This window comes from Ornithorhynchus anatinus, chromosome 10 (genome assembly GCF_004115215.2).
Source record: "Ornithorhynchus anatinus isolate Pmale09 chromosome 10, mOrnAna1.pri.v4, whole genome shotgun sequence".
In the NCBI taxonomy this organism is placed as follows: Eukaryota; Metazoa; Chordata; class Mammalia; order Monotremata; family Ornithorhynchidae; genus Ornithorhynchus; species Ornithorhynchus anatinus.
This window is the reverse complement of record NC_041737.1, coordinates 14961462-14989330: the sequence shown is the minus strand read 5'-3', so window position 1 is coordinate 14989330 and position 27869 is coordinate 14961462. Positions and strand designations below refer to the sequence as shown.

At 47.1% G+C, this 27869-nt stretch overlaps 1 protein-coding gene across 4 annotated transcripts in view; it reads left to right on the top strand.

The window, feature by feature from the left end:
* The window catches only part of FGF14 (fibroblast growth factor 14), a 432965-nt gene that overhangs the window by 273152 nt on the left and 131944 nt on the right, over positions 1-27869 (top strand). The window contains exon 1 of one of the 4 annotated variants that reach the window (XM_001511144.3): positions 9042-9234. The exons of 2 other annotated variants lie outside the window; for them this stretch is intronic. In XM_001511144.3, the coding sequence (XP_001511194.1) occupies positions 9042-9234 (193 nt within the window). Of the gene's footprint in view, positions 1-9041; positions 9235-10274; positions 10320-27869 lie in introns of those variants that run through there. One more of the 4 variants, XM_029073998.2, reaches the window with a different exon arrangement.

Genomic DNA, 27869 nt, shown 5'->3' with positions numbered 1-27869 from the left:
ACCTACTGTGTGCAAAGCCATATGGTTAAGTGCTGTAAGGGAATACAAAACAAACACATCAGACCCAGCTTCTGCCTCACATGGATCTGACAATCTAAGTGGATGAAGACAGGTGCAGAGGAAAGAGAAATGAATAGGAAGGGAGCAAATTACATTCAATGGGAGCACAAAAATACAAAATTAAGGATAAAACTAGAAAGATGAAGAATTCTCCAAGAGGTACCTGACAGCTTTATGTATTTTGAATTAAAAGGATCCCTTTCAAATGAACCGTTGTTAACACATACATGTAATCAGTGTTTCTTAAAGGTTCCAAAAGCAAAGGTTTCTGCTGTAGTTCACTCAGGCAAGGATGTATACTGAGCACTTATTCTGTGCAGAGAGCACTATTAAACACTTGGTAGAACACAAAAGAGCTGGTAGACATGATCCCAGCCCTTAAGGAGTTTACAGTCTCCACGGAGAGAGGTGCTGGGAAGCAGCGTGGTTTAGTACAGAGAACACAAGCCTCAGAGTCCGAGGACCAGGGTTACGATCTTGACTCCACCACTTGCCTGCTGTGTGACCTAGGGCAAATTACTACACTTCTCTGGGTTTGTTACCTCATGTGTAAAATGGAGATTCAATGCCTGTTTTCTGTCCTTCGATAGTGTGGGACAGGAACCTGTCTGCTATGTGACCTTGAGCAAGTCACTTAACTTCTCTGTGGCTCACTTACCTCATCTGTCAAACGGGAATTTAGACTGTGAGCCAATGTGGGACGGGGACTGTGTCCAACTTGATTATTTTGTATCTACCCCATTGCTTATTACAGTGCCTGAAAAGTGCTCATCAAATGCCATTAAAAAAAGAACCGTGTTTGACCTGATTATCTTGTATCTACCCCAGCGCTTAGCATATAGTAAGTGCTAAAGTGCCACAATTATTAAAATAGATAAGTCTTGTGGGAGAAAGAGGGAGGAGGGAGGAGGGAAGGAGTAGCTACCTGATTAAGGGGAGGAACACTCAAATGCATAGGTGGGATGGAAGTTTTGAAGTGGCGATGGCAGGGAAATAGAGTGAAGAGAGAGATTAATTAGAGATTAATTAACACTCCTAGAGGAATGTCGTGATTTTAGAAGGACTTTGAAAAAGCGGGGCAAAGGAAGTTCCAGGAAGAGGGGAGGTTGTGACCCCGGGGTTTTGTTCTGGAGTGGTGAGGCTGCCCTGGGCAGGGGAGGTCCACAGGACACCTGGGAGTTTATGCTGGCACTGTCCTCTGGGTAAAGATCCCTGAGAAGAAACTCATGAGATGTAGTGCCCTCAGAAAATAAACTCCCACATAGCAAGGATTATTTTGTCCCAGAAAACTGCCTCTGGTTGTAATTGTCTCCCTGGCCTGTAATGCAATGGCAAGTACATGAATTATGTCCTAAAGCGAAATCCTCTATTGCCTAATGTCTAAGCAGCAAATGAAGAAACCTTGCAGGGAGGAATGAGAAAATGATCAACCTTGGATCAATCAACCAGTGGTATTTATTGTGTGTTTACAGAGTCCAAATCAATGTACTAAGTACTTGGGAGAGCACAATATGGTTGATAGACATGAACCCTGACCTCAAAGAGCTTAAAGTCTAGCCGTGGTTAGGGTCAAACACCCAGCTCAGCTCAGGAATTGAGTCAGGCAGGAAAGATAGGGTTGGTTTGGGATATGGCTCAGTCATGGGAGTTCTGCTTTTCCCAGGGCTCCTGGTTCTCTCCTCACCCTTTCCTCTGCTCTGCTGTTTTCAGATTCAGCTTCTCTCCGTCCCCTCCGACCGCTTGGAAGGGATTGGAACTAGCCGCCTAGGTGGAAATGACTGCTGGTCACAGGCAGGTAGTGACACCAGAAGCCCCAGTATTCTATTTTTGGCCCTTGGGCTCTGATTATATCAGCATCCAATCATCAGGTATCTAATCATCAGGAAACGTGGCTCTCTGAGTGAATAGATCTGTGCAGACAGTACATTTCCTTACAACAGCCAGCAGGAGTCACCTGCTTCTGCTAGGAAAAACTGCCATTCATAGGCCCGGTGCTTTTTCTTCCTTTAATGGAGTCATGCTCCCCTAGAGACCCGTCTGAGTGATTCATTCAAGTGGCTTCATTTAGACCGATGGATAAAGGAGCTACGACCGCACGGAACATAAGTGGTCGGGCACGTCGATCGTCTGTTTGCCGATTTGAAACCAGAGAACTCGGAGTACCGTTCTACTGGTGGAGGACATTTAACTGACTCATCTGAAGGTCGGATATGGGTGAGGAGTAGTCAGAAACGGAAAGGAGTAACTCTAGGTCCCCTAATTATTTCAGAAGACTCTCATCCCTATTTCCTAAAACAGCCAAAAGATTCATTCAAAAGGCTCAGGTTTGTCAAGTATTTATTTAATACTTTCTTCATAGACAGACTTAGCGAGCCTTATTCTGCATTTGAATCAAACACGGGTAAGATCTTAGGAATCTAGGTTGGGTCAGGCCATAATGGTCCAGATGGATGAAATTTTCCTGGAGCCTGGAGTTTCTGGAGCCCGCTGGGTGATATACACCTGGGCTGGGGATTATCTGAGAGGCTTTGGGCACTTCAATAAGGCTGACTATAATGGTCTCAGACCAACCCTAACAAAAAGGAGGGACCCGGAAGCTTCCGGGAAACCACTATGGGAACTGTTCTTTCCGACTCTGCGCTTGAAGCCAAGATGTCACGGCCATGGCTTTCCAGAGAAGGGAAATGTTTTCGACTAGCTAAATTCTAAGAAAATGTGATTTTATTTTAATGCTTCTAGATTTGTGAACTCCGAATTTGTGGTTAATTGTGCTTTGTTTGAATGGGGATTAGACCCTGGGTGTCTATAACAGTAATGTAGTTGAAAATAAAATCAAGTTTGCATATTATACCCCCCAAAAATAATTGCTGGAGCACTGTTTTTCACATTTTAATAGTGGATATTTCTCCCAGAGAAATAGTATGTTATGACGTGTGAAATATTGGAACTATCCTGAAATTATTTCATGCAGAAGTGCAGGTTTAAAATTGGAGGGAAAATATCTTTTGTCACTTCTGTATTTCAAAACCAGATGTATAAATTTGATGTAAATGTGGCAAAAATGATGGACTGTATTTGAACGTGGACTCAATATTCATATTTTCCTCTCACAACATTCATAAATCTAGGTGACCGAACTAGGAATATTTTATACAAGCCCCTCCATTAACCAAACTGTTTAAACACATCTGTGAGCTCTGGTGAGAAAATTAGGCAAAATAAGACTAGTCATTATCCTGTACTTTTATGATTGATTTTTAACTTGGTGACCCAAATCCACTAGATAATGAATTTTTATACACAGAGATCAAGTGAAAAACTATTCTAGATTCACTTTTATGTAGGACAAATATGTAAGATTTGTCCTCAGCCTAATTAATGAATCTTGCACTTGGGAATTATTTCTTTGGTAAGTAAAAATGAACATATGTGCAGTAAACATAATCATGTGTGTGGACATGCATACATAAAGCTGTTAATTTTCAAAGCGGATTAACGCAAAAGATCAGTGTAGGTGATACCAACTTCTATTTACATCATGAAAATATCAAAGGTGAAATAGTAACAGTAAAAATCACACTATTTATTGAACACCTACTGATAATGGATGATGCAGTGAAAAAACATTCTTTGCCCACAAGGAGCTTAATCTCCAATGAGTTAGGTAGACATAGAAATATAAAATATGAATATATAGAAATGCTGAGGGCTGGACATAAAAAAAAAACAGAAGAAGAGGCTGAAGGGTGGATGAGAATTGGAAAACTGGACATTAGTTGGGAAAGACTTGATGGGGGAGATGGGATCTTAGGAACACGATGAAGGTCGGGAAGATTGAAGTTTGGTGGATATTTGAGGGAAGGGAGTTCCAGGTCCTGTGAGCACTATGGGAAAGGACTCAGAAAAGATGAGTGGGTTAGAGCCAGGAGTTGGGCTTGACAGGGGCAAAAAAAATTCAAGAGTAAAAGCAGGGTGTGAGAAGAGCACTGTTGGGAAGTCTTAAAACCAAGGAACAACGCTGTGATATTGTCTTGTAGCTGATTGCAGGGGATCAGATGTATGGTGGGTGGCCTGTTGATGCTTTTTGGCTCATTGGTTGAATGACCAGTGAGTCTGGAGTGGATCATACAGTCGTCCATCAACTATCCCTTTGCATAGCTGCAGTAATCCCTACATCTTTAAAGTTCTGTTTCCAGATGAGGCCCATGGCAATATCCACTAAATCAGTTGAATTTCCACTTTTGCTTCCTTCCCCGTTCTGTAAGTGATTTTAGTATTTGTTTTCCCCATTAGACAGTAAGCTCCTTGAAGGCATAGATCTTGCCTACTAATTCTAAAGAATTCTCCCAAACCCTTCGTGGAAATGCTTCATGGAGAAACAGCATGGCTCAGTGGAAAGAGCACGGGCTTGGGAGCCAGAGGTCGTGGGTTCTAATCCTGACTCTGCCACTTGTCAGCTTTGTGACTTTGGGCAAGTCACTTAACTTCTCTGTGCCTCAGTCACCTCATTTGTAAAATGGAGATTAAGATGGTGAGCCCCACGTGGGAGAACCTGATGACCTTGTAACTACCCTAGCACTTAGAACAGTGCTTGGCACATAGTACAAATGCAATGATTATTATTACGATTATTTTGATCGATGCAGAAGCTAATAATAATGTTGGTATTTGTTAAGCGCTTACGATGTGCAGAGTACTGTTCTAAGCGCTGGAGTATACAGGGTAATCAGGTTGTCCCACATGAGACTCACAGTCTTAAACCCCATTTTACAGATGAGGTAACTGAGGCACAGAGAAGTTAAGTGACTCGCCCACAGTCGACAAGTGGCAGAGCCGGGATTCGAACCCATGACCTCAGACTCCCAAGACCGTGCTCCTTCCACTGAGCCACGCTGCTTCCCTTGGAGGTTTGGGAGGAATGCAGAGGTCAATGTCGAGCAGGGTTTCAAAGGGATGATATTGCGGTGAAGTCCCGATCTTGTCTCTCCGTCTCTCCAGCGATTCCCCACTTCAGTCCATAGTTCACCCTGCAGCCCAGATCATCGTCCTGAGGCATCACTCAGCACGCCCCACTCTCTTAAAAGTCTACCGCACTGCAAGTCGACCAATCCCACCAGCCATCTCCATCACTTTTACCCATTTATACCCTTCCTCGGTGATTTTGCAAATGTCTTAATTCAGTTGGGCATTCGATTATTCCCTTAGGTTATCCTAATTGTAAACTTTACAGAGTATGCTCCTTTAGTATAGGAAATATATCACTTTTCTGTTGCATATTTCTCAAGTGCTTAGCCTCCAGTAGTTGTATGACCGGTGCCCGAACTAGGTAAGCGATTGTACGGGTGGCGAGGAAGGGGAGGATCTGTAAAGTGTGGACGGGTCCTATTGGTTGAGGAACATAATTTAGATGATATTTTAGCAGCGGATGGAAATTTGTTATATTGCTTCAAACGTATCTTTGGGGTAGCGCGGCACACTTTTTTTTAATCATATGTTAAGACAGCAGATGGCTCTCTTGAGTTTTCTTTGTGGTATTTAAACTGTAAACAACTCTGAGACATTTCAGAGAGAGGAATGGAGCAGCCCAGCCTTTATTTCAGAAGAACTGCCAAGAGGCTTGTCCTCCCTCGTGCCAGCTCCGGGTCTTACCCCACTCTACTAAAATTAGGATCGTCAAATATAATAGAATCGGCCATTCCTATTTCATAGAAAACACCGCTTAAAGCCAAGTCCGTAGACAGAACTGGAACCGGTGGTTAGAAAATTTGCACAGTGAGTCTTAACGGTCCCTTCCAGCAAAAGAAAGGGATGTGTGACTCGGGGGTTGTCAGGAAGCTGCATCGATCTGAGCTTCCCTACTATTAGTAAGTTAGTGGGAGTTAGGGAGATAAGTTTTCTTTCCTTCGGGGGAAAAGAAGAAGGAAAAAAAGAGCAGAGCGTTCAATGAGATGGTTTGGTGGTTTGGCCTTTAGATCAAAATGCTAGAAGTCAATCTCGTTCTGGGTGGGCAGTCACCATTCGGGGCGGGACTTTCATAAACGATTCTTTCTGTCCCCGGTCCTGAAACGAAACTTTGTTGGCCAGCTCTCCATCGATTGTGTCCTCGGCCGGGATTTGGAGGAAAGAGTAAAGAAAGTTGAGTGCCGGAAGACAGAGACTCCAACCACCAGTGGGACTTATGGAAAGAAGAGGAGAGAAAATCCTCTACTCGTTTCTGGAGTTAGGAAAGAACGGTGGCTTTTGAAAATTGAAAAGAAAATCCCGTGATCCGGTTGCTTGATGACATCGAGTGACCCTCACCCGCCCTCCCACCCCCCACCCCGCCAAAAGAAGAAGGCAGAGCCGAATTTGGCAAGAAAACACTTTAAAAATGAACTGAATCCTATTGGTGGACATGACATGAGAGCATCGCGCTTTTAATCTATGCTTCACTGCCGGTCTAATGCACGCCTTTTGGGTAAATCCGTTTGTTTTTATTTCACTGTCAAGGGACTCTTCCGGCGTGAAATGGTCAGGGTCAAGTCCAGTTTCGGATCCGAAAACACCAGTCATTTTCCTCTGATTAGAAAGTTGGTTTTAAGCACAATTTAGTCGCAGATCATGCGTGCGTTATTAGAAGGGCTCGGGTCTGTCCAGACTCCACCGGTTTCTCTCTGAGTTGGGGAATTTTAAGTGTTTTGATGTTTGCAGTACGGATATTTTTCCTACACAGTCAATCGATGGTATTTACGGAGGGTTTCTTGGGTGAAGAGCACGGTACAGCTCTTGGGAGAGTGCGATACGATAGGTTTGTTGCGATGTAAGAGTCGATAAGGACAACGTTCACGAATCAACGATAGGAAGGATAATGTTTACTAATCACTTAACGAGAAGAATGGACAAGAGTACCCACCCTTCCCCTAAAGTGTGTCTGGCGGGTGAAGAAGGGAACTGGATGGGACTGGAATACTCAAGCCGGAAAATTACCCCTCTGTGGGACATTTAGACTCGGCCGCCCACTTGGATCAGATATTTTCAGCTCGAGAGAGGTCTTAGGAAAAAAAAAAAAATCACTTACTGCCCAGGTTGTCCTCTCCATGAACGCTGGTGGTTCTCTTTAGGAATCATGACCTAGGTCCCGAGTCTGTGTCTCGGCAATCATCCCAGAGACACCAGTAGCCTTTCATGTCCTCAAGGGCAACGGTGAAAATGAAATGGGGGGAAAATAGGGAGAGAAAAAGGGAAGGGAATAATCGGCAGTTCTTAGGGAGGGAAGGAGGCCGCCCCCCCCCCCCCCCCCCCCCCCCCCCCCCCCCCCGGTTATTCAACTCCCGGACTTCCCGGTTCCCGTTGTCGCGCTTGGGATTTCCGACACGACGTAGACGGTGTGTGTCGGTTTGGTGTCGGGGCGGTCGGTCTGAGGATGGAGAAGATGTGGCCCCCGGGAGTCGATCGGGAAGGGTTTTCAGATGTGGAATTTACGCACCAAGTGGAGAGTCCCCGAAGGATCTCCCTTCCCCCGCCTCGCACACCGATGGACGAGAGGCCTAGAGTGGTTTTTGTGGGGGTGGAGGGGTGGGGTGTGTGTTGTGTGTGCGTGCGTGGGTGTGTGTGTGTTTTAAACCTTAGTGTGATTCCCAAACCGGGAGAGGGGACTGCGAGCCTGCGAGCTGCCATTCCGGAGGGAACCCGGGGAGAAGGCTGGGGATTCAGGCAGAACGGACAGAGTTTCCCTCCCTCGCCGACCCCTTCCACTCCCCGCCTTCCCCCTCCCGCAGACCTGACCTGTCTGGACCGGGAGGCTGTCGCGACAGACCCGTCTGGACCGGGAGGCTGTCGCGACAGAACTGGCTGGAGCCCCGCTTGGAGGGAGGGAGGGAGGGAGGGGCCACCTTTCCCGGCCGGTCCTTGGGGTTTCCCTGGAGATCCCTCCCACCCCGTCGGCTCTCGGCCCTGGGGAGCCGGAGAAGTGAGGGGTGAGTGCAGGCAGGGAGAGGCTGGACGGGGCAGTGCCCCTGCTCCTCTTCCTCCTCCTCCTCCTCCTCCTCCTCCTCCTCCTCCTCCTCCTCCTCCTCCTCCTCCCCCAGACGTGGCCCGGGTCCTGCGCTGCAAGCTCAGTCCTGGCTGGCTGCAGCGGAGCCGTCCTGCACGGTCCCAGCCGGCCGGGTTGTCATTCATCCAGTAGTGCCGATTGAGCGCTTACTATGTGCGGAGCACTGCGCTGAGCGCTTGGGGGACCCCCCCCCCCCTCCCCGGTGGGGGGGAGGGGGCTGCCCGGCTCAGCCCCCTCCTGCCTCAGCGGGGAGGGAAACCAGAGACCGCCACCCTCCCCCCTGGAAGGACCAGCCGAGCAGGTGGAGCGGCGGTCGGAGGAGCCTCCCGTCTCCCTGCCCGCCCGCTCCTCCCCACCAGCGCTGGCCTTCCCCTTTTGCCCTCCGAGGGGTCGGTCCTTCCTCCGGCCCCCGGCCTTTGCCCTCCGGCCGAAGGGAGGGAGGAATGAAGGAGGTGCCGGGGGTGATCGTGGATCTCCCGGCTCGGGGGAGAAGATCGCTCTCCAGATGCTGATTCCTCCGGCCCTCGGCGATCGGTGGGCCACCGGAGCTCGGGCCACCTGGACCCGGGGCGCGGGCAACCGGAGCAGGACGGTGAAAGCGGGGCTCCCGCCGGCTCCCCGGAGCCCCCACACTTAGATCCGGACGGGAAGAGGCGGAGGAGGAGGGAGAGGCGTCGGGCCGGCCTATGGTGACCGGCGGCCGGGGTCGGGGCTGGGGTTAGGTGCCAGGGGAGGGGCCGATCGCGGGAGGCGATGGGGCCCGGCCGGAGCTGAACGCCCCCTGCCCATCTGCCCCCTCCCCGGCCTCCCTTTCCCCAGCCTTCATCGCAGTGCACCGGTGCAGCCGAGCCCCAGGTCCCCGCCCCCGCGGTGGGTGGGTGGTCGCCCGCCCCGTCCCGTCCCGTCCCGTCCCGTCCCGGTGGGTGGGTGGGTGGCGGGGGTGGGCAGGATGGCCGCGGCCATCGCCAGCGGGCTGATCCGGCAGAAGCGTCAGGCTCGGGAGCAGCAGTGGGAGCGGCCGTCGGGCGGCAGGAGGCGGAGCAGCCCGAGCAAGCCCCGGGGGCTGTGCAACGGCAGCCTGGTGGACATCTTCTCCCGGGTGCGCATCTTCGGGCTCAAGAAGCGCAGGTTGCGGCGCCAAGGTCTGTCGGCCCGGGCTGGGGGAGGGGGGCTGACGACGGGGGCTGACGGCCGCCGCCTCCCCACCCTTCCTTCCCTTCCCTTCCCTTCCCTTCCTTCCCTTCCCTTCCCTTCCCTTCCCTTCCCTTCCCTTCCCTTCCCTTCCCTTCCCTTCCTTCCCTTCCCTACCCCTCCCCTCCCCTCCCCCCGACGGTGGGGCCCGGACCCTCCCCTCCCCACCCTGCCCCGGCCGGGGCTGCCCGGCCCCTCCTCCCTCTGCCCTAGCAGGTGGTGCCCGGCCCCTCGCCCCTCTCCCCCGGCCGGGGGTGGCCGGCCCCTCCTCTCCCTGCCTCGGCCGGGGGTGCCCAACTCCCGCTCCCCCTCTCCCTGCCCCGGCCGGTGGTGCCCGGCCCCTCCTCCCCTTCGCCTAGCAGGTGGTGCCCGGCCCCTGCCCCCTCTCCTAGTCGGTGGTGCCCAGCTCCTCCTCCCCGCTCCCCAGCCGGTGGTTCCCGGGCCCTGCTCCTCCTCCCCTAGCAGGTGGTGCCCGGCCCCTGCCCCCTCTCCCCCGGCCGGTGGTGCCCGGCTCCTCCTCCCCCTCTCCTAGCCGTGGTGCCCGGCCCCTGCTCCCCGTCCCCTAGCAGGTGGTGCCCGGCCCCTCCTCCCCCTGCCCCGGCGGGGGCTGCCCAACTCTTCCTCCCCCTCTGCCCCAGGCGGTGATGCCCAGCTCCTCCTCCCCGTCTGGCCCGGCCGGTGGTACCCGGCCCCTCCTCCCCTTCCCCTAGCAGGTGGTTCCCGGCTCCTCCTCCCCCTGTGCCCCGGTCGGGGATGCCCAGCTCCTCCCCCGTCTCCCCCAGGCGGTGGTGGCCGGCCCCTCCTTCCCCCTCTGTCCCAGGCGGTGATGCCCGGCCCCTCCTCCTCCTCCTCCTCCTCCTCCTCCTCCTCCTCCTCCTCCTCCTCCTCCCCCTCCCCCTGTCCCGGCCGGGGCTGCCCGGCTCCTCCTCCCCCTGTGCCCCGGCCGGGGGAGCCCCTCCCAGGGCCGCCTGGCCCCAGCGGTTCTCTCCCCCGGGGTCCATGGGGCCCCTCTGCTCCAAACTCTATCAGTACTTCTGTAGGTAGCGGCCGGCCTTCCTTCTCCTCCTCCTCCTCCTCATTCTCCTCCTCCTCCTCCTCCTCCTCCTCCTCCTTCTCCTCCTCCTCCTCCCTCCCTGCCTCCTCTTCCTCCTCCTCGCCCCCTCCGCCGGGCCTGCCCGGGCCCAGGCCTCCCTGCAGGTCGGTGCCCCGGCCGCCCCCCGTCTCTGTGCGCACGCCTGTGTGTCCGTGTACTCGTGTACGTGTGTGTGTGTGTGTGCCAGATGGGTATACGTGGGCCCCTGCCCCGATGAGACCGTGGCACCAACCAGCTCCCCCTGCCCGGCTCGGCCAAGACCCCGAGCCCCTCCTAACCGGGCCGAGCCCGGCCCGACGGCTGCAGATCCACCGTGGCCTCTCGCCGGCTGGTTCCTCAATGGACGGCAACGCTCCGCGGGATGAATCGCCTTTTATTTCGCAGCCTCGAAACGCCCCGGAGTTGAGCGAGAAGAAACCGTGAGCGCTTAGCCTGCTTGGTCAGGGGTTCGAATTCCGGCTCTGCCCCTTGGCAGCTGGGTGACCGGGGGCCAGTCACTTCTCTGGGCCTCAGTCCCCTCATCTGGAAGATGGGAGTGAAGGCTGGGAGCCTCCAGTGGGACAACCTGAAGACCCCGTATCTCCCCCAGCGCTTAGAACAGTGCTCTGCACCTAGCAAGCGCTTGACAGATACCAACGTTATCATCACCGGAGCCGGCCTTCGGTCGCCAAGGGCTCCGCCGACGGGTAGCGGGGCTTTGGTGAGATCCGAGTCGTCCGCTTGGCTGCTGACCGTGAAAAGTATATCTGCCGGAATCACTGGGCTTTTGCAAATTCATTCATTCGATAGTATTTATTGAGCGCTTACTATGTGCGGAGCCCTGCTAAGGGCTTGGAATGTCCAGTTCGGCAACAGATGGAGACGATCCTTGCCCGTTGACGGGCTCACGGTCTAATCGATAGGTGTGGGGTGACTATTTGGGTGTGTGTGTCTGTGTGTGCGTGTACACGCTACACATTACACCCTCTAATTCACAGCCGTCTTTGCTCTTGGTGCTATGAGGTCGTGGTTTGCCTTTGTGATAGACAGCGAGGGCACTGGGAGCCTTATACCGACGCTTGATCTCCGTTTATAAAAACTTTCATTGTCAAAATAATCAGAGAGGCTAAAAGCGGAGGGGGAAAGTGAAGAGGGTCATCGGATAGCCTCGACGTGGATAGATCAAGCCCAAAGTTAGAAACAGAGATTACCCGCCTTTAGAGTTAGACTACAGCTCAGTAACTATTTTGCAGTGGGATTCCAAGTGACGGGATGAGGATTTATTTTTTTTTAATAAATCAAGGGATATTTTTCAGCTTAGTACGGTTGTGTTTTTCTTACTGTTTTAGAAAGAACCAAGGAAATGTCTGGCAGCTATCCAAAGATTATTTTATTCTTTAGAAGAACACCTTCAAATGACCTTTTCCTGTTTTGTGCTAAAATTTAAGAGCTGATAGGGATATGATTTTGGTCTGTTACCATATTAAATGTCATCTCACTACCAGAGAGATGAGACTCCGGTGATTCTGTCATCGCCATCGTTTTTGTTCGGAAAATAATGGGCACTAAATAGGACCGGAGTTGTTCCGTCCACAGTAAAAAAGAGGTATTTTTCATATCTTACACACACGTATGCACGTATACTTGTAGATGTACATGTATGAAACGTGCCCTGCTTTTAAGTGCCATCGTTCTCTTGGCTGAAGCCTATGCAGAGTGTTGGAGACTCACTGTGGCATGAAATCGATCTGATTTGTATGGCTGGATCCAACGTGAATGTAAAGGTACACCTTTAGTCGCTAGGGATGGGTGAAGTCGTGAAAACATACCTGTGGGCTTCATTAGTTATTGCCTTGGTAGAAATGCAGCGTGGAATTCAAATACCTGTTCCACTTGTTGATTGCAGCCAACACAGGTTTGCTAAAAACTCTTGCTGGCTATTGATCCTAGCCCAGAAATTGTTTCCCCAGTTAGGAAGTACGTCGAATAGATCTCTAGAGAGTTGAAGTGTCATGGCTTTAGAATTGGGTTAATTACAGCTATATAAAAGTGATCCCAAAGCTGATTGAAATTGACACCTAATCTGTTGGATAGTGGGCTTTTATAAAAGCCAATTCATTCCTGCTATTTTAAGTACTTGTGCCGCATGAGTTTGCTTTTTAGGTATGGCACCAATTATTACCATTTATTCTGTTTCATCTTATTTGTACTTTTCCCTTTCGTATTGGCCACACAGAAAGCAGAGACAGACCTCCTTCCCTGCTTACAAATATTACTTAGCAATGAAAGGTTTCCTGCATTCTTAGAAAACGAGTGACTTAAGGAGCAGGGAGGATCACGCTCAAGGAGGATTTGGCAAAATTTGAAAATTATCTAAGATTTACATACGATAGAGGAATTGGGGACATTTCAGCTTAGATGTTCAGTTTTCTTTATTTCTAAAGTAAATGAGAGTCACGCTTTTGTCGGGTAACTTGAGCTTTACAAAAATGAAGGCTGGGTTTTGGACTGTTTCTTGAAGCTTACTACCCCTATTACTGAAACGAGCTAAACCTGGGGAAAAACAGCTACAGCAGAAAATGGTCAGTTTACAAGCACCTTACATTCATTCATTAATTCAATAGTATTTATGAATGAATGAATGTAAGCTGCTTGTAAACTCACCTTAATGTGCTTGATGGCATGAGAACTAAATGAAATATCAACTAGGGGTGGATATGATGCAAGCCCTGAATTATAGAGAAACCATGTAAGAGCAGAGGTGCAAATTGACTCTCCTCTCATATGTGACAGGGAGAGTAGAACCCATCAGGAATTCCAAAAGATATATAGAAGTAGCTTCATGCAAATAACCTTTTAAAGGAAAGTAAATGCCATCCATCTTTGAAAGAAATGGGCAGCAAACAGGAAGGAAGAGCGGCTATGTGCAGTTCTGTTTCTTTTGGAACTAAAAGCCACATGTGGCTTGGGTCTTCAGTGGCCACGTAAACATTTTTAAAATGTATTTGATCTGCACAGCTGTCTATGCTCTTTCTTGAGGGGGGAAAAAAAAAACCTCATTGATTTTTCCCTTCAAATGTCTAGTTGCTAGAAGACTGCTGATCTGAAAAGGCATCATTTTGTGTGAGAGTCGTAGTCATGCTGAAAACTCATCAGGATTGATTGTGGTGGTTCTGTTGACATGCTTGAATTTCCAAACCAGGCTATCATTTAACTTATTTGAGGGAATCTTGGAACAGTTTACTCTGAATTTTTAAGATACATAACATTAGAGAGGCTAAGGTGTGAAGTGCTTTTGGCTTGTTTTGGTGGAGTAGGAGGATGAGATGGAGTTTATGCTTGAACACCTTTAAAATGTTTTTGAAGTTTGGTTGTTTGTTTTTTTTTACATGACAGTATTCTAGCAAAGAATGGGCAAAAGGTTGATTTGATTTCACAGACTGGATTTATTTATGAGTAAATGTGATTTACATAAATATACATCGTTAGTTTTTCAGTCGTGCCAGACCGTAGACTGTAAGTTTGTCTTCTAGACTGAAAGCCCGTTATGGGCAGGGAATGTGTCTACCGACTCTGTTATTATTGTAGTGCTCTCCTAAACACTTAGTACAGTGCTTTGCACACAGTAAGCACTTAATACATGTGACAGTGATGGTTAGGAATTCCATGAAGAAATAATTTTCAATAATGGTCAGATAATACTTTTCCTTCTTGCAGTTCAAGTTTCACTTCTAAGTTTGGAACACAGCAACAAGTGGTTTATTTCCTCCATCTTCCAAGTCAGCAAATACATTAAGGACTCATTGGCTTCCCCGATGCCATTAAATAAGAAACTTCATTTTTTTTTTTCAAATTGGAAACATACCTTTCCATCCCTCTTAAACTGTGGGTCCCACGTGGGAAAGGGACTGTGTCTGAAAGATTGACTTGTATCCACCCCATGGCTTAGACCGGTGCTCGACACACTGTAAACACTGAACAAATGCCATATTTTTTTAAATTATAACTCTACCCTGTTCCCATCTTAAAATGAGGTGACACATTTTTCATTTACTCTGATTTCAGAAGGAAGCTATAGAGCACGTTATAACAATATTGCTTTGGTGGGGAGCCTAGGAATTCTGAGTTTGTATTGGAAACATTTCATTCCTCTCTTCTGCCCTCAGAAATGGTTGTGCGTCTCTAAATTAGTACAGTATTTGAATGCAGTTCATTCATTCATTCATTCAATAGTATTTATTGAGCGCTTACTATGTGCAGAGCATTGTACTAAGCGCTTGGGATGAACAAGTCGGCAACAGATAGAGACAGTCCCTGCCGTTTGACGGGCTTACAGTCTAATCGGGGGAGACGGACAGACAAGAACAATGGCACTAAACAGCGTCAAGGGGAAGAACATCTCGTAAAAACAATGGCAACTAAATAGAATCAAGGCGATGTACAATTCATTAACAAAATAAATAGGGTAACGAAAATATATACAGTTGAGCGGACGAGTACAGTGCTGTGGGGATGGGAAGGGAGAGGTGGAGGAGCAGAGGGAAAAGGGGAAAATGAGGCTTTAGCTGCAGAGAGGTAAAGGGGGGATGGCAGAGGGAGTAGAGGGGGAAGAGGAGCTCAGTCTGGGAACGCCTCTTGGAGGAGGTGATTTTTAAGTAAGGTTTTGAAGAGGGAAAGAGAATCAGTTTGGCGGAGGTGAGGAGGGAGGGCGTTCCGGGACCGCGGGAGGACGTGACCCAGGGGTCGACGGCGGGATAGGCGAGACCGAGGGACGGCGAGGAGGTGGGCGGCAGAGGAGCGGAGCGTGCAGTTTGAACAACTTTACAGAAAAAAATGTGATCACTAGAAAATGGAGTAGTGTGGGATTTGAATTCCTTTTTCATGCTGAAAATCCAAATTTTTAAAACGGTTAAATCTGCAGTTGAAGCATGAAGCTCACTAGAGACTAAAAGCTAATTAGAGTGCTTTAGTTTTGTGTCAAAAACTCTAGCTCTCTTCTGTATTTTCTTTGAAGTGTTCCTAATGATCACTTTTGAGGGACTATAGGGACACACAAAACTATGCTACTGTTAATAGAAAATAATCTGAAGCATTTTATTGCAGAGATAACCGTTTTATGAGACTACTTATGGAGGCACTGAAGGGTAGAGTCTTAAGTTTTCTAAACACAGAGGGTGTTGATAGGTACTAAAATGGTGTGAGTTGATGTGTGTGAGTTGATTCTATGAAGCTGTCCTTTAAAATGTCCTGGTCTCTCAGCACATGGATTCTTCTGAACCCTTAAATGCTGTAGAAATACCTTCCCTAAAATAGTTACGAAATTAACTCATGCCGGGTGGATTAACGTATGAGAAGCTTAAGTGTGGCCCAGAAGTTCAACCGACAGACTGAATTGAGGGAGTGGAGATGGGAAGAAATGTATGTTTTCATTATCTCTGCTAAAAATTCCAATGTGATTTTGGATTATGAGGGGTGTGCAGCATCGTTTGGCACTGACCGAACATTGAGCAGTCGATTTAAAGTTCTCAGCATCTCCAGGAACGTAGAGTGATATGCCTTGCCACAAAGTTCCCATGCTTTCCAGATACAGGCCTTTGGGGGTTTCCTAACTCCCATTTTGCAGATGGGAGACTGAAGTAGAGAATAATAATAACAACGATGATTATTACCTGGGGGTGCATGTGAACTGCGGGAGCGCGGACCAGACCTGGGGGTTACTGCCTTGGTTACAAGACCTCATCCCTGGAGTTTGCCCCCCACGGCAGAGGTGGGGGGATGTAGCCTCTGGCACACATTTCCTCCCCGAGCTGCCCCCGTCCGAGCCTCTGCAGCCACGCAGAGAGAGGAGGAGCAGGATGAGAAACCCAAGCCGCAGTCACCCTCTCTTCTTGGGGATCAGAGCCGCAAAGGGGGAAGGAAGGGCCTTTGCAGGAGAAATGGCATTCAGGTAGTAATAATAATAATGTTGGTATTTGTTAAGCGCTTACTAAGTGCAGAGCACTGTTCTAAGCGCTGGGGTAGATACACAGTGATCAGGTTGTCCCACGTGGGGCTCACAGTTTTAATCCCCATTTTCCAGATGAGGTAACTGAGGCACAGAGAAGTTAAGTGACTTGCCCACAGTCACACAGCTGACAAGTGGCAGAGCTGGGATTCGAATCCATGACTTCTGACTCCCAAGCCCATGCTCTTTTAAATAAAATAAAAATGTTGGTATTTGTTAAGCGCTTACTATGTGCCGAGCACTGTTCTAAGCGCTGGGGTAGACACGGGAATCAGGTTGCCCCACTTGGGGCTCATAATCTTAATCCCCATTTTACAGATGAGGGAACTGAGGCACCGAGAAGTTAAGTGACTTGCCCAAATTCACACAGCTGACAAGTGGCCGAGCCGGGATTCGAACCCATGACCTCTGACTCCAAAGCCCGTGCTCTTTCCACTGAGCCACACTGCTTCTCTCCACTGAGCCACGCTGCTTCTCAGTACAGTACAGAGATCTGTCCCTGCTACTTCCTTATTAGGGTCAAAATCCCCTTATCTGTGCTGCTGCAGCCACCCCGAACAATCAAATCGGTCAGTGGCATTATTGAGTGCTTCCTATGTGCAGAGCGTTGTTCTGAGCACTTGGGAGAGTACAATACGACAGAATTAGCGGACACACTGTCACCCCACAGTGGGCTCACGTCTGAAGGGAGTGACAGACATTAATGTAAATAAGTCATTTACAATAAATAATTTTGATTTATCGAAATAGAGAGGATGTAGAGGAAATACCAAAATGGCTCTGTCCCGGCCTCTCGGCAGTGACCGTGCCCCTCCCGAAGCATTCCCCTCCCTGTCTGAGATTCCCCAGGTCAGTGGTTTCCTGACCCCCATGGCAGGAGCGGGATGGACAGAGTAGAGACTCTGGGGTCATATGGGGTTTCCTGCCCCGAGGACGTGCATGTGGTTCCTCTGGAGCTGACTGGGGGTGGGGGGTGGACTAGATGCTCCTGGTTGGCATCAGATTGCAACATTCGACTGGCAGATGTCGATCCTAGGGCAGATGGTGCCATACTGGGTCATAACTCAACCCCTTCTATGATAAATTAGTAGATTTGCTAGGATGGCCACACACACACATATTCCCACCAAATGCCTTTATTAATGATAATAATAATGTTATTTGTTAAGCATTCACTATGTGCCAAGCACTGTTCTACGCACTGGGATAGAGACAAGGTAATCAGATTGTCCCATGTGGGTCTCACAATCTTCAACCCCATTTTACGGATGAGGAAACTGAGGCCCAGAGAAGTAAAGTGTATTGCCCAAGGTCACACAGCAGACAGGTGGCGGAGCGGGGATTAGAACCCACGTCTTCTGACTCCCAAGCCCGGGCTCTTTCCAGTGACACATACTCCTTATATCTACTCCAGCACTTGCTTGCTGCATAAGGTAGGCAAAAAATCTAATCAAAGCTATAATCTGAATAGAGAGCACCTTCGCTGTTGCCTGTGAACACGCATGCATTTATAAAACACTCCGTATAAAGTACCCATGAATAATTATGGTGAAAAGAAGTTAAATAAAATGCCTGAGGCTTCACTGAATTAAATTTGCAATTAGATTTCCTTTGCAAAGATAATTATTTTAATGATTTTGATTGATATTCCCCTCATTCTCTCCAAATTCCCCTTTTATGGAGTATGGCTAAATATTTAATATGGTGAGATCCTTGCTCTCCCCTTTGGAATTTCTGGGTCACAACAGCAGGTGTAGAAATCGCTTTTGTCCCAAAAAGCCCATCCGTGCCTTTTGGCATCTGATATGCCAACATTTGCATAAAGGCTTCAGGTCTTCGATTTGAAAAAAGCACGCCCCCTTTTTCCTACGATGTGGGTGTAATTATCAACAACACTCTGTACGTAATGTGTTATTTCCACTGAAGAATTCAGACAGTCAGCTTTTCCTAGTCATGATGCATGTTGTCTTCTAATTGAGTGGTGCTAATCAGCTAAGTGTTGACAACACGTGACGCGATGTTCAGCCAAAACCGAAACTCAGGCTCTATTTGAAGGTTGAGTTTATTGTCTCCTTACATGGGGATGAGATTTTTCCCACATCAGCCTCGGCAACGTATTCGCCTCCAACACCCACTTCCCATCCTCAACAGTAAGAATGGGTATTTCTCAGATGACTTACAAAAGAACTTCTCAGTGTATACTAAAATCATTTTTTGGAGTTTTAGAGGACTCACTGAAGTCCAAATCAATTAATCAGTCATATTTATGGTCTCTAGACTATAGATTCGTGTTACCAGGTGAAGGAGAGGGCAGAATGAAAGCTGGTGACGGAGAATTTGAGAGAGGTGAGGTTAGCATGGTATCTGGATTTCCTCCGGCAGGGATCCACAACTTAAGCACAGGAACAGTGGAAGCATAACTGTGGAGGTGATCCAGGGATGTGAGTTAATGGTATGACATCAACGGAGGGACGGGGGAGCAAGGGGATTGAGTTCAACGAAGCGGGTGGTTATAAGGGTATTGATATGTGCAAAAAGAGAAGGTAGTTTGGGTGTGAACACCAAACGGGGAAGGATGAATGGAGAAAATTGGAAGGGGGTCAAAATATCAGAGGTCTCTATGGGGAAACAGGTCAGATTTGCTGAGAGTGGGTGTGTAAGAGAGAAGTCAGGTTAGGAGTTTGTGGTCAGGATTTCGGAGTTGGTGAGGGTTGAAATTATACAGATAAGGATGGGGAGATCAAGTGTGTGTCCAGGTTGGTGAATAGGTGATGTAGGGTGGAGTGGGAAGTCACTGAAGTTGAGGAATGAGAGGAAGTGGGAAGTGGAAGCATCCTAGGAAACATCCACATGGATTTTGAAATCTTCAAGGATCCATGTAGGGATGGACAAAGAGAGAGGAATGTGAGAAAGAGATCAAAATCACTAATAAAGTTGCAGAAGAGGCCTGGGGATGCAGTAGATTCATTCATTCAATAGTATTTATTAAGTGCTTACTATGTGTGGAGCACTGTACTAAGCGCTTGGAATGTACAATTCAGCAACAGATAGAGACCATCTCTGCCCAGTAACGGGCTCACGGTCTAAGCCGGGGAGGTAGATGACTATGACTGGTAACTGGAGTGGGTGGCGTGGGAGAATGATAAGGACTTCAAAGGAAGGGAAAGGGAGGGAAAGTGCTGATTATTATCACAGATATTAAAAATACACAGAGGTTAAAAACACTGTAGTAGGATCGTCCTTCAGTTTAAGGCTACTAGTGGAAATGACCTGGGTTGTATTCCCAGCTCTGCCACTTGCCTGTTCTGTGACCCTGGGCAAGTCACTAGTTTCTGTGTCTCAGTTTCTTCATCTGTAAAATGGGGATTCAATACCTGTTTTCTGTCCCCTTTAGACTGTGAGACCTGTGTGGGACTTTATCTGACCTGATTCCTTGTATCTACCTTAGGGCTGGCCACATAGTAAGTGCTAAACAAGTATTTATTATTATCATTATTCCAGCATTGAGACTTCTTCTATGAGTGAGAGTATCTAAGACAGAATTTCTTGCACACTTTGTCCAAGAGGATACAGCAGAACACTTTTTCAATCCCCCTGTCACAGCTCAAACTCCAATGGTTAAGAGGGGAAAGATAGGTCCTACCCCTAGCAGAGCCCGCACTGAAGTTGTTTTTACAGTGATGGCGACTGTTTTTTCTGTCACCCACAATCTCTGGTCCCATCAACTTTCTGAGCTGGCTGGTGGTAGGAAGAACAAGTTCTCTAACCAGTTCATAATTAGAGAAACGTGAATCTCAAAAGCAGGAGAACCAATTTGCTCTCACCCATTTGGCAAGCCGCTGCTGGGTATGATACTCAGATTGGTTTAGGATCGGGGAAGTTTTCTTCATTTTCTTGCGAAGCCAGGGGAAAAGCAATTAACAACCACCCAAAAAAATAAAATTAAAAATGTGATGGAAAGAAAAGTTGTCCTCAGAAGTGGACCGACGAGAGCCTGGACAACAGAAGGAGTGTAAAAGAAGAACATATGTAGGCAAGGACAGTAGATTCAGGGGCTAGCAGAGTGTCCCTGGCAAGTACCCTCTACAACTGCAAGCAAACTTGAAAAACCTGATCCCAGCAACTGCCTGACTGAAAGCCCTTCTTCAGTCAGCTATTTAGCATTGATTAGTTAATCCACACTGTGTGGTGAAGAGACAGGATCACAGGTCACAGATATGACCATAACATACAAGAATGACTTAGAATTACAAAAAAAAAAATTGCTGTCAAATGATTTAAATGTCCCAGAAATTGGAATGAGGTTGACAGAAGTCACAGCCTTATTCATTCCTCAGGTTCTGGAGGAAGATTTTCCTCAATAGCATTTTTTTTTTATCTCACTGTTTTGTGTAAAGTGTTTTGAGTGACAGAAATATTTTCAGTGTGGGTTAACCAGTCACTACAGCGCAGTATAATGTGACAATCGTGAGTGCTTGGAGCTACAGTGATCATGTGTCTAAGCTCTCCCTGGTACTCTGGAAACATTAATAATGATAAATTACTGAATCTTTCCTATTCTTAAAATGGTCATATCTGTGAGATTTCTTCCCCCTAAAATCCTTTCAGCATTCTCACCGCCCTGTTCCTCACTGGCAGGCTGGGTCAAAAAGGATACCTTGGGAGTGGACAGGGTACAGTCATCGTTTGAAAGAGAGCTTTGAGGCCATGAGCTCCAAATAGCCACGATGACCCGAGTTTGCTGGGGAAGGTTCCTGTTAGCGAAGGGGCCATACTTCTCCCTCTCCCCCCCTGCTACCCACAGAGACTCCCCTCCCTTCAGAATCCCACTCCCAACTTTAGTTTAATTCCCCCATCTTATCTCCTTGAACTTTACTGAAAAAAAACCTCTTTCTCTCCTTGAGTGTTTTGTAACTTTCAAATATTTGGTCATGATTAGCATATCTTCCTTCCCATTAGGCTAAGCTATAAGTGTTTAATTCTATTACTCTTTCCCTACAAGTAAATGCCATCAACCCCTTAATCATTTCCAAGGCCCAGACGGGTCAATAATGACCTCATCTTTACAGCAGACTGTTGGATGGATGCTGTTTTCATAAAGAGGTCTTCAGGCTGAGGCAGCGTTCAGAGGGTAAGAAGTTATCCAAACAATCTCTGTCCCCCTTCTTTTTTCGTCCTCCCACCGCCCCCCATCCACCCTACTTCGGTTTTAGGTGAATCGAAAGGAAGTGTGAGACTGGAAGTTGTGGAAAAAATCATTCAAATAATTGAATTGGGCTTTTATTGGGAAGGTTTTTCCCATAGAGGAATCGCTCAGGCTCCCTGAAGATCAGAAAGCTTCTGTGGTCTGTCATCTCCAAAATTATAGAGCAGTGTAGCCTAGTGGAAAGAGTATGGGCCTGCGAGACAAAAGACTTGGGTTCTAATCTCTGTTCTGCCACTGGCCTGCTCTGTGACCTTGCTTAAGTCACAACTTCCCTGGGTGTAGTTTTCCTCCTCAACTGTAAAGTGAGAATTAAATGCCTGTTCTCCCTCCTGCGTAGACTGTGAGCCCCACGTGGGACAGGGACTTTGTCCGACATGATTACCTTGTATCTGGCCCAGTGCTTAAAACAGTGCTTGACACGTAGTAAGTGTTTAACAAACATTATTGTTTTTATTATTACTTTTAAACCCAGGGCTGCTGGAGTAGTTTGGGAGTAGTTTTCTTTTCAGCCCCAGTTTCCCGTGTTATCATCATCTTCACTATCTTCTTCTTCCTCCTCTTTCTCCTCTCACCCATCCATTTATACAGCGTAACCTATTTAGCATCAGATTAGTGCAGAGGATTGTACTGAGTGTGCCTAGGATCGTATAATAAAACTAGACACAGCCACAACCCTCAAGGGGCTTTGCAGTCTAAACGGGCGCAAATGCAGGCACAAACTGAAAATGCAGTGGTAACGAGGAAAAATCTAGATAAAATTTGTAAAACCACAAGCCTCAAATGAATAAATACTGAAATAAAAGGAAAAGTCAACAGGTAACACATAAATGGGGAAGTTGAAGGAATTTGGGGGAATTGGCGAATGCCTCCTCCTCAAGGGTATCTTTCTGAATGAATTGAGTTGTTGCCCCACGATGAACCTGAACCACAATCATCTCTGCCTCTGAAGCCCATGACCTTGATATTACCCTCGAGGTACTCTGTACCTCAATCTCATCTATCTTGCCACCAGCTCCTTGCCTGCAACTCCCTCCACCTTTGACTTACCGGAAATATTATTTTCTTAATTATGGGGTATTGTCCCACCCATTTTGTAAGTTGGACAACATCACTTGTACACAGTTTTTTGTTTGTATTGCTTCATATTGGAAGTGTTGACATCAATGCTTGTGACATAATAAAGCCAGGACAGAACATTGAGAAGCAGAGTGGCTTAGTGGAAAGAGCTCACTGCAAACAACACTGGATCCTTTTCTGTAAGAGATAGAATAAGCTACACTCTGTCGCTGATGGAATTCCCCAGATATAATCATCAAGGAATATATTGTACCTCTGTGAAGGCCACATTCCTGCCCTAGACATAAGTGCCCCGGAGAAACATGGGCAGAGTTTTATTCGTGCAAAAGTGGGCTGGATCCCACTCTATGCAGGGCTACGGATGATTCCAAAATGGCTTTCTTTTGACCTGGGCAGAAGCTACTGAAGTAGTGGTCGGTGGTTTTTTTCTGCCCCCTAGTAGGCATATAATGGGGAATTGTAGAAAACCCCATGAAGCAGAGTAATAATAATAATGATAATAATGTTGGTATTTGTTCAGCACTTACTACGTGCAGAGCACTGTTCTAAGCTCTGGGGTAGATACAGGATAATAAGGTCCCACGTGAGGCTCACAATTAATCCCCATTTTACAGATGAGGTAACTGAGGCTAAGAGAGGTGAAGTGACTTACCCACGATCACACAGCTGACAAGTGGCAGAGCTGGGATTCGAACCCATGACCTCTGACTCCCAAGCCCGGGCTCTTTCCACTGAGCCATGCTGATTTTCATTATAGTATCATCAATCAATCAGAGGTATTTAGCAAGCACTCACTGTGTGCAAAGCACTGTCATAAGCACTTTATTCCCAGTTTCACTCCAAGCTGGAATTTGGTGGGGCAGATTTATGGCACACAGTAAGCACTGAACAAATACCACCATTATTATTATTATCTTATTATTATTATTTATTGCGTGCTCACTGTGAGCAGAGCCCTGTACTAAGCACTTGGGAGAGTACAATATAACAGATTTCATAGACATGTCGCCTGATTATGTTATGGGTTAGTGTCCACACCTCCCATTTGTTTGAAAAAGTAAGAAAAATGTTTCAAATATTGCTAAGAATCATTTTAAAGCCTGGGTCAAATTGCTTCACATTCAGAGCATCTTGCTTACACGATGACTACTTAGACCACTAAACCGCTCCCTAAATCATCTTATAATAAACATCTGGATAAATGCCTCTGTCTTTATATTTTCATTTGCTCCTTGGGATTTAATCAGGCCGTTCAATTCATCTTCAACCTCTTTTAATTTCAGCTTCTCGGAAAATGTGGCTAGTGAAATCTGGCCAAAATGGGACCCAATTCTTCACAATATAGAATGTGTAAAAAATAACTGCTTCTAGTAATGAAGCACATTTCCCGTACTAGAGTTTGAAACGTACCATTTCCCGAGGGATCATTTCATAGAAGTATGTGTTTCCTTTGGTGCTTTGCTGAAAATGCTGCAGTTATGAAAATCCGGTTTGAGGCATGCCCTCAAAGTTATAGATTGCTCTGGCTATAGGCGTGAATGGTCTAATTCCAAAATCATTCCTGGCAAGTTGTGGGGTGAAGACTAGGATGGCAGGTGAAGGGGGCACGACGGGAAGGGGGGCACGACGGGAAGAGGGGCACGTACTCATTAAGAGGCTCTGAGGGGCTCTTTGTGTGCTTCGGGTAAGGAACAGTTTAGTGACAGTTGACACCCAGAGGGCCCAGATGGACCTACCCAGTCGTTATCCCACTGAGCCTTCCCCAGTGCCTCAGCAAGCTAGTCTGGCTCTGGTGGCAGGAACAGAGCTGTTTTTTAGAGAGCATTTGAGTGAAAAGTTGTTGTGGGCAGGGAACCTGTCTCAGTGTTACCGCTGTACCTTTCCAAGTACTTAATACGGTGCTCTGCACTCAATAACACCATTCCTATTATTGCTTCTTTCTCTATTACTACGACTCCTTCTGAAACCTTGAATTCCTCTGTCTAGCTAGAAAGTAGCCACCCCAGAGAAGGGGAAACTGAGCTGGTGATTGGGATTTGAAGAGGAAGAGTTTGTTTTCATTCCTTGATTTCCACAAAGGACGGCTAACAGGGATTATCCACCGCTTTGTGTCAATCAGTGATCGATCAAGCCTATCTGTTGAGTGCTTTTTGCTTGCAGTGTACTGTCCTAAGCACTTGAGAGAGTACAAAATAATAGAGTTGGTAGATACTTGGCCTGACCACAGGGAGCTAACAGCCTAGAGGTGGATACAGACGTCAGTGTAAATTCATTGAAGATTTGTACCTCAGTGCTGTGGGTTGAAGGAGGGGTGAATAAAATGTGCAAATCCATTGCAAGGGTGACCCAGAAGGGAGTGGGAGAGTGGAAATGAGTGTTGAGTCGGCGGAGGTCTCTTGGAGGAGACGTGATCTGGAGAGGACTCGAGTAGCTCCCTGGCCGAGCCTCCTGGTTCCCAGCAGGTGAGCAAACTGCGTCGTCAAGGACTGAGAGTTTCTGAGAGTTACTGATTCACGACTAAATATCTCCAGGGATGGACTATCCATAACTGCTCTCGATAAAGAGTTCTAGTCTATCATCCTGCTCCAGCCTACCTGTCCCAGAGGTCTTTGTCTAACTGAACTCTCCGCTGCTCATTTGTTCCTGGGTGGAATTGGAGAAAAATTGGTCCATTTCTTCCTCATAATAACACTTTCTAGAGTTAAAGGTTGTTAAATCATGCCTTAGCCTTCCCTTGGGGAGTTTGACAGGTGGGTAGATTTTTATTCAGCCTCTATCTGCTTTGAAGGATGGTCCAATTTTTCTCTTTCTCTTAGACACACACACATTCTGTCTCTCTGTCTCTGTTTCTGTCTCTCTCTTCCAGATGAGAGAATCTCTATGCTAACTTCCTCCAGGCAAATCTTCAGGTAGTGGGTAGTGAAGAATAGGGCTTTTCTTTATCTCCTTTGCTCCTAGATATCCATTTAACACTCAGTAGGGCAGATTCTGGCTCTTTATATGGGTGTGTGAGAACCTGAGAAGCTGCTACTCTGTGGATTTGCAGACTCTTGGGGACCCTTATGTGAGCAGTGTTTCTGTAGATGCCTCTTGTCATTTTAAAAAAATTCTGCTGACTCCTCCACCTCATCTCATCCTGTCTGATCAGCCTCAGCAATCAAATGGTAGACACCAATAATAAACATCATCCTCCTTATCTACCCATGAACTTCCCAAGCGGCAGAAACTCTAAAATAAATCTCCTGGGTCTCTTTCTCCTGCAGTGGAAATAATTATCCAGCAAATAAACCCTACTGTTCTGTGCCAACCTGCACTTAAGATACGGAGCTCAGCAGGAACATGTGATAAACCTCATTGTATTTTTTCTCAGAAAGAGGCATGTGCTCTTCTAAGTATATCATATCTCTCCAGTTCGCTTCCACTCAGACTTCTGTAGCCTGTTATTGGTGTGCTCTGAGAGCAAATTCCCTGTTATCGCTGTGCTCTGAGAGCAAATTCTTTGACTCTTTTGACAGGGAGAGGTGTTACCATTGAAGCTCTTTCGATAGGCATTGAGGCTTTTTAAAAAAGAGCGGGCACAGAAACAGAACCCATCATGCTGCATATAACCAACCTAATTGTCACTGGAAGAAAAGCAGAAAGAGGAGGGGAATCTGGAGGATAACCATACCATTCCCAACGATAATGTGTATGGAAAATTTTAAATGTGCAGTGACTTCTTTCAAGGCACATCTCCCGTTATTCAACTGCAACTCAAAATTAAGTCTTTGAGAGAGTGACCCACGACAAAACATCCAAGAAAGAGCACAAAATGATACTAAAATTTGGTTTCATAGAAAAAACTCGGATTAACCAGAAAGGAGAAATCTCTGGTACAGTGCAAGCCAAATGGCAGGCATTCATAATCCGAGTTCAGTGAACTAGAATATGAAACAAAAGACCACGAAACAGAACGCCAACCTAAATATTGGTCCATCCAGCCCAAGACTCTTTCTCTGACAGTGATGCCAAATGATGTTTTATGGAACCGTGTAGTTATTGCTCCTCTGGATATCCAGCGTTAATGGAGGAAATAGTCTGTCTCAGTAGCCAAAGGCTTGGAGGACTGAAATGTGTATTTCCAGATTGGCTAAATGTATGTTGTTTATAATTTATGTAAATGAAAAGTGCTTGTTATTTCTTTCCTTCTAAGATTATAGTTTTCATTAATCTGCTGTATTGTGCAAACTGGCTACTTTTGTGTTAGAGATGAAAAGCCAGTGGTAGCTTTGAAAAGATGTTTCACTTTAGGTTTGAGAGAAATACAGAAATGCAGAAATATTGGCAATATTCATTTCTTAACAAGACTTTTGTATTTAGTAAAACACACACAAAAATGAAAAGCAAACGGTAATGAAAATTATTCACCAACACTCTTGGAAGGGATTAGTTTAATGAACTTGCAAAACTGATTATCATTATCATCCCAAACATAATCATTCTCATAAAGTTTGACTGCTCACAATTCAAGTATTGCTTCATTAAGTGTCTGAGGAAAATCCAAGAAATGTATTCATTCATTCAATAGTATTTATTGAGCATTTACTGTGTGCAGAGCACTGTACTAAGCACTTGGAATGTACAATTTGGCAACAGATAGAGACAATCCCTGCCCAATGACGGGCTCACAGTCTAATCGGGGGAGACAGACGGACAGAAACAAGACAACAAAATCATGATAAATAGAATCAAGGGGATGGACACCTCATTAACAAAATAAATAGGGTAATAAAAATCTATACAGATGAGTACAGTGCTGAGGGGACTGGAAGGGAGAGGGAGAGAAGCAGAAGGAAAGGGGGCTTAGCTGAGTGGGGTGAAGGGGAGAAGGGAGAGGGAGCAGAAGGTGGAGGGGAAGCAGAGAGGGAGCAGAGGGAAAATGGGAAGCTCAGTCTGGGAAGGCCTCTTGGAAGAGGTGAGCTCTCAGTAGGGCTTTGAAGAGGAGAAGAGAGTTAGTTTGGCGGAGGTGAGGAGGGAGGGCATTCCAGGACAGCGGTAGGATGTGGGCCATCGGTCGACGGCGGGATAGGCGTGAAGGGGGTACGGTGAGGAGGTGAGCGGTGGAGGAGAGGAGCATGCAGGGTGGGCAGTAGAAAGAGAGAAGGAAGGTGAGGTAGGAGGGGGCAAGGTGATGGAGAGCCTTGAAGCCCAGAGTGAGAAATTTTTGTTTTGTGCGGAGCTCAAATAT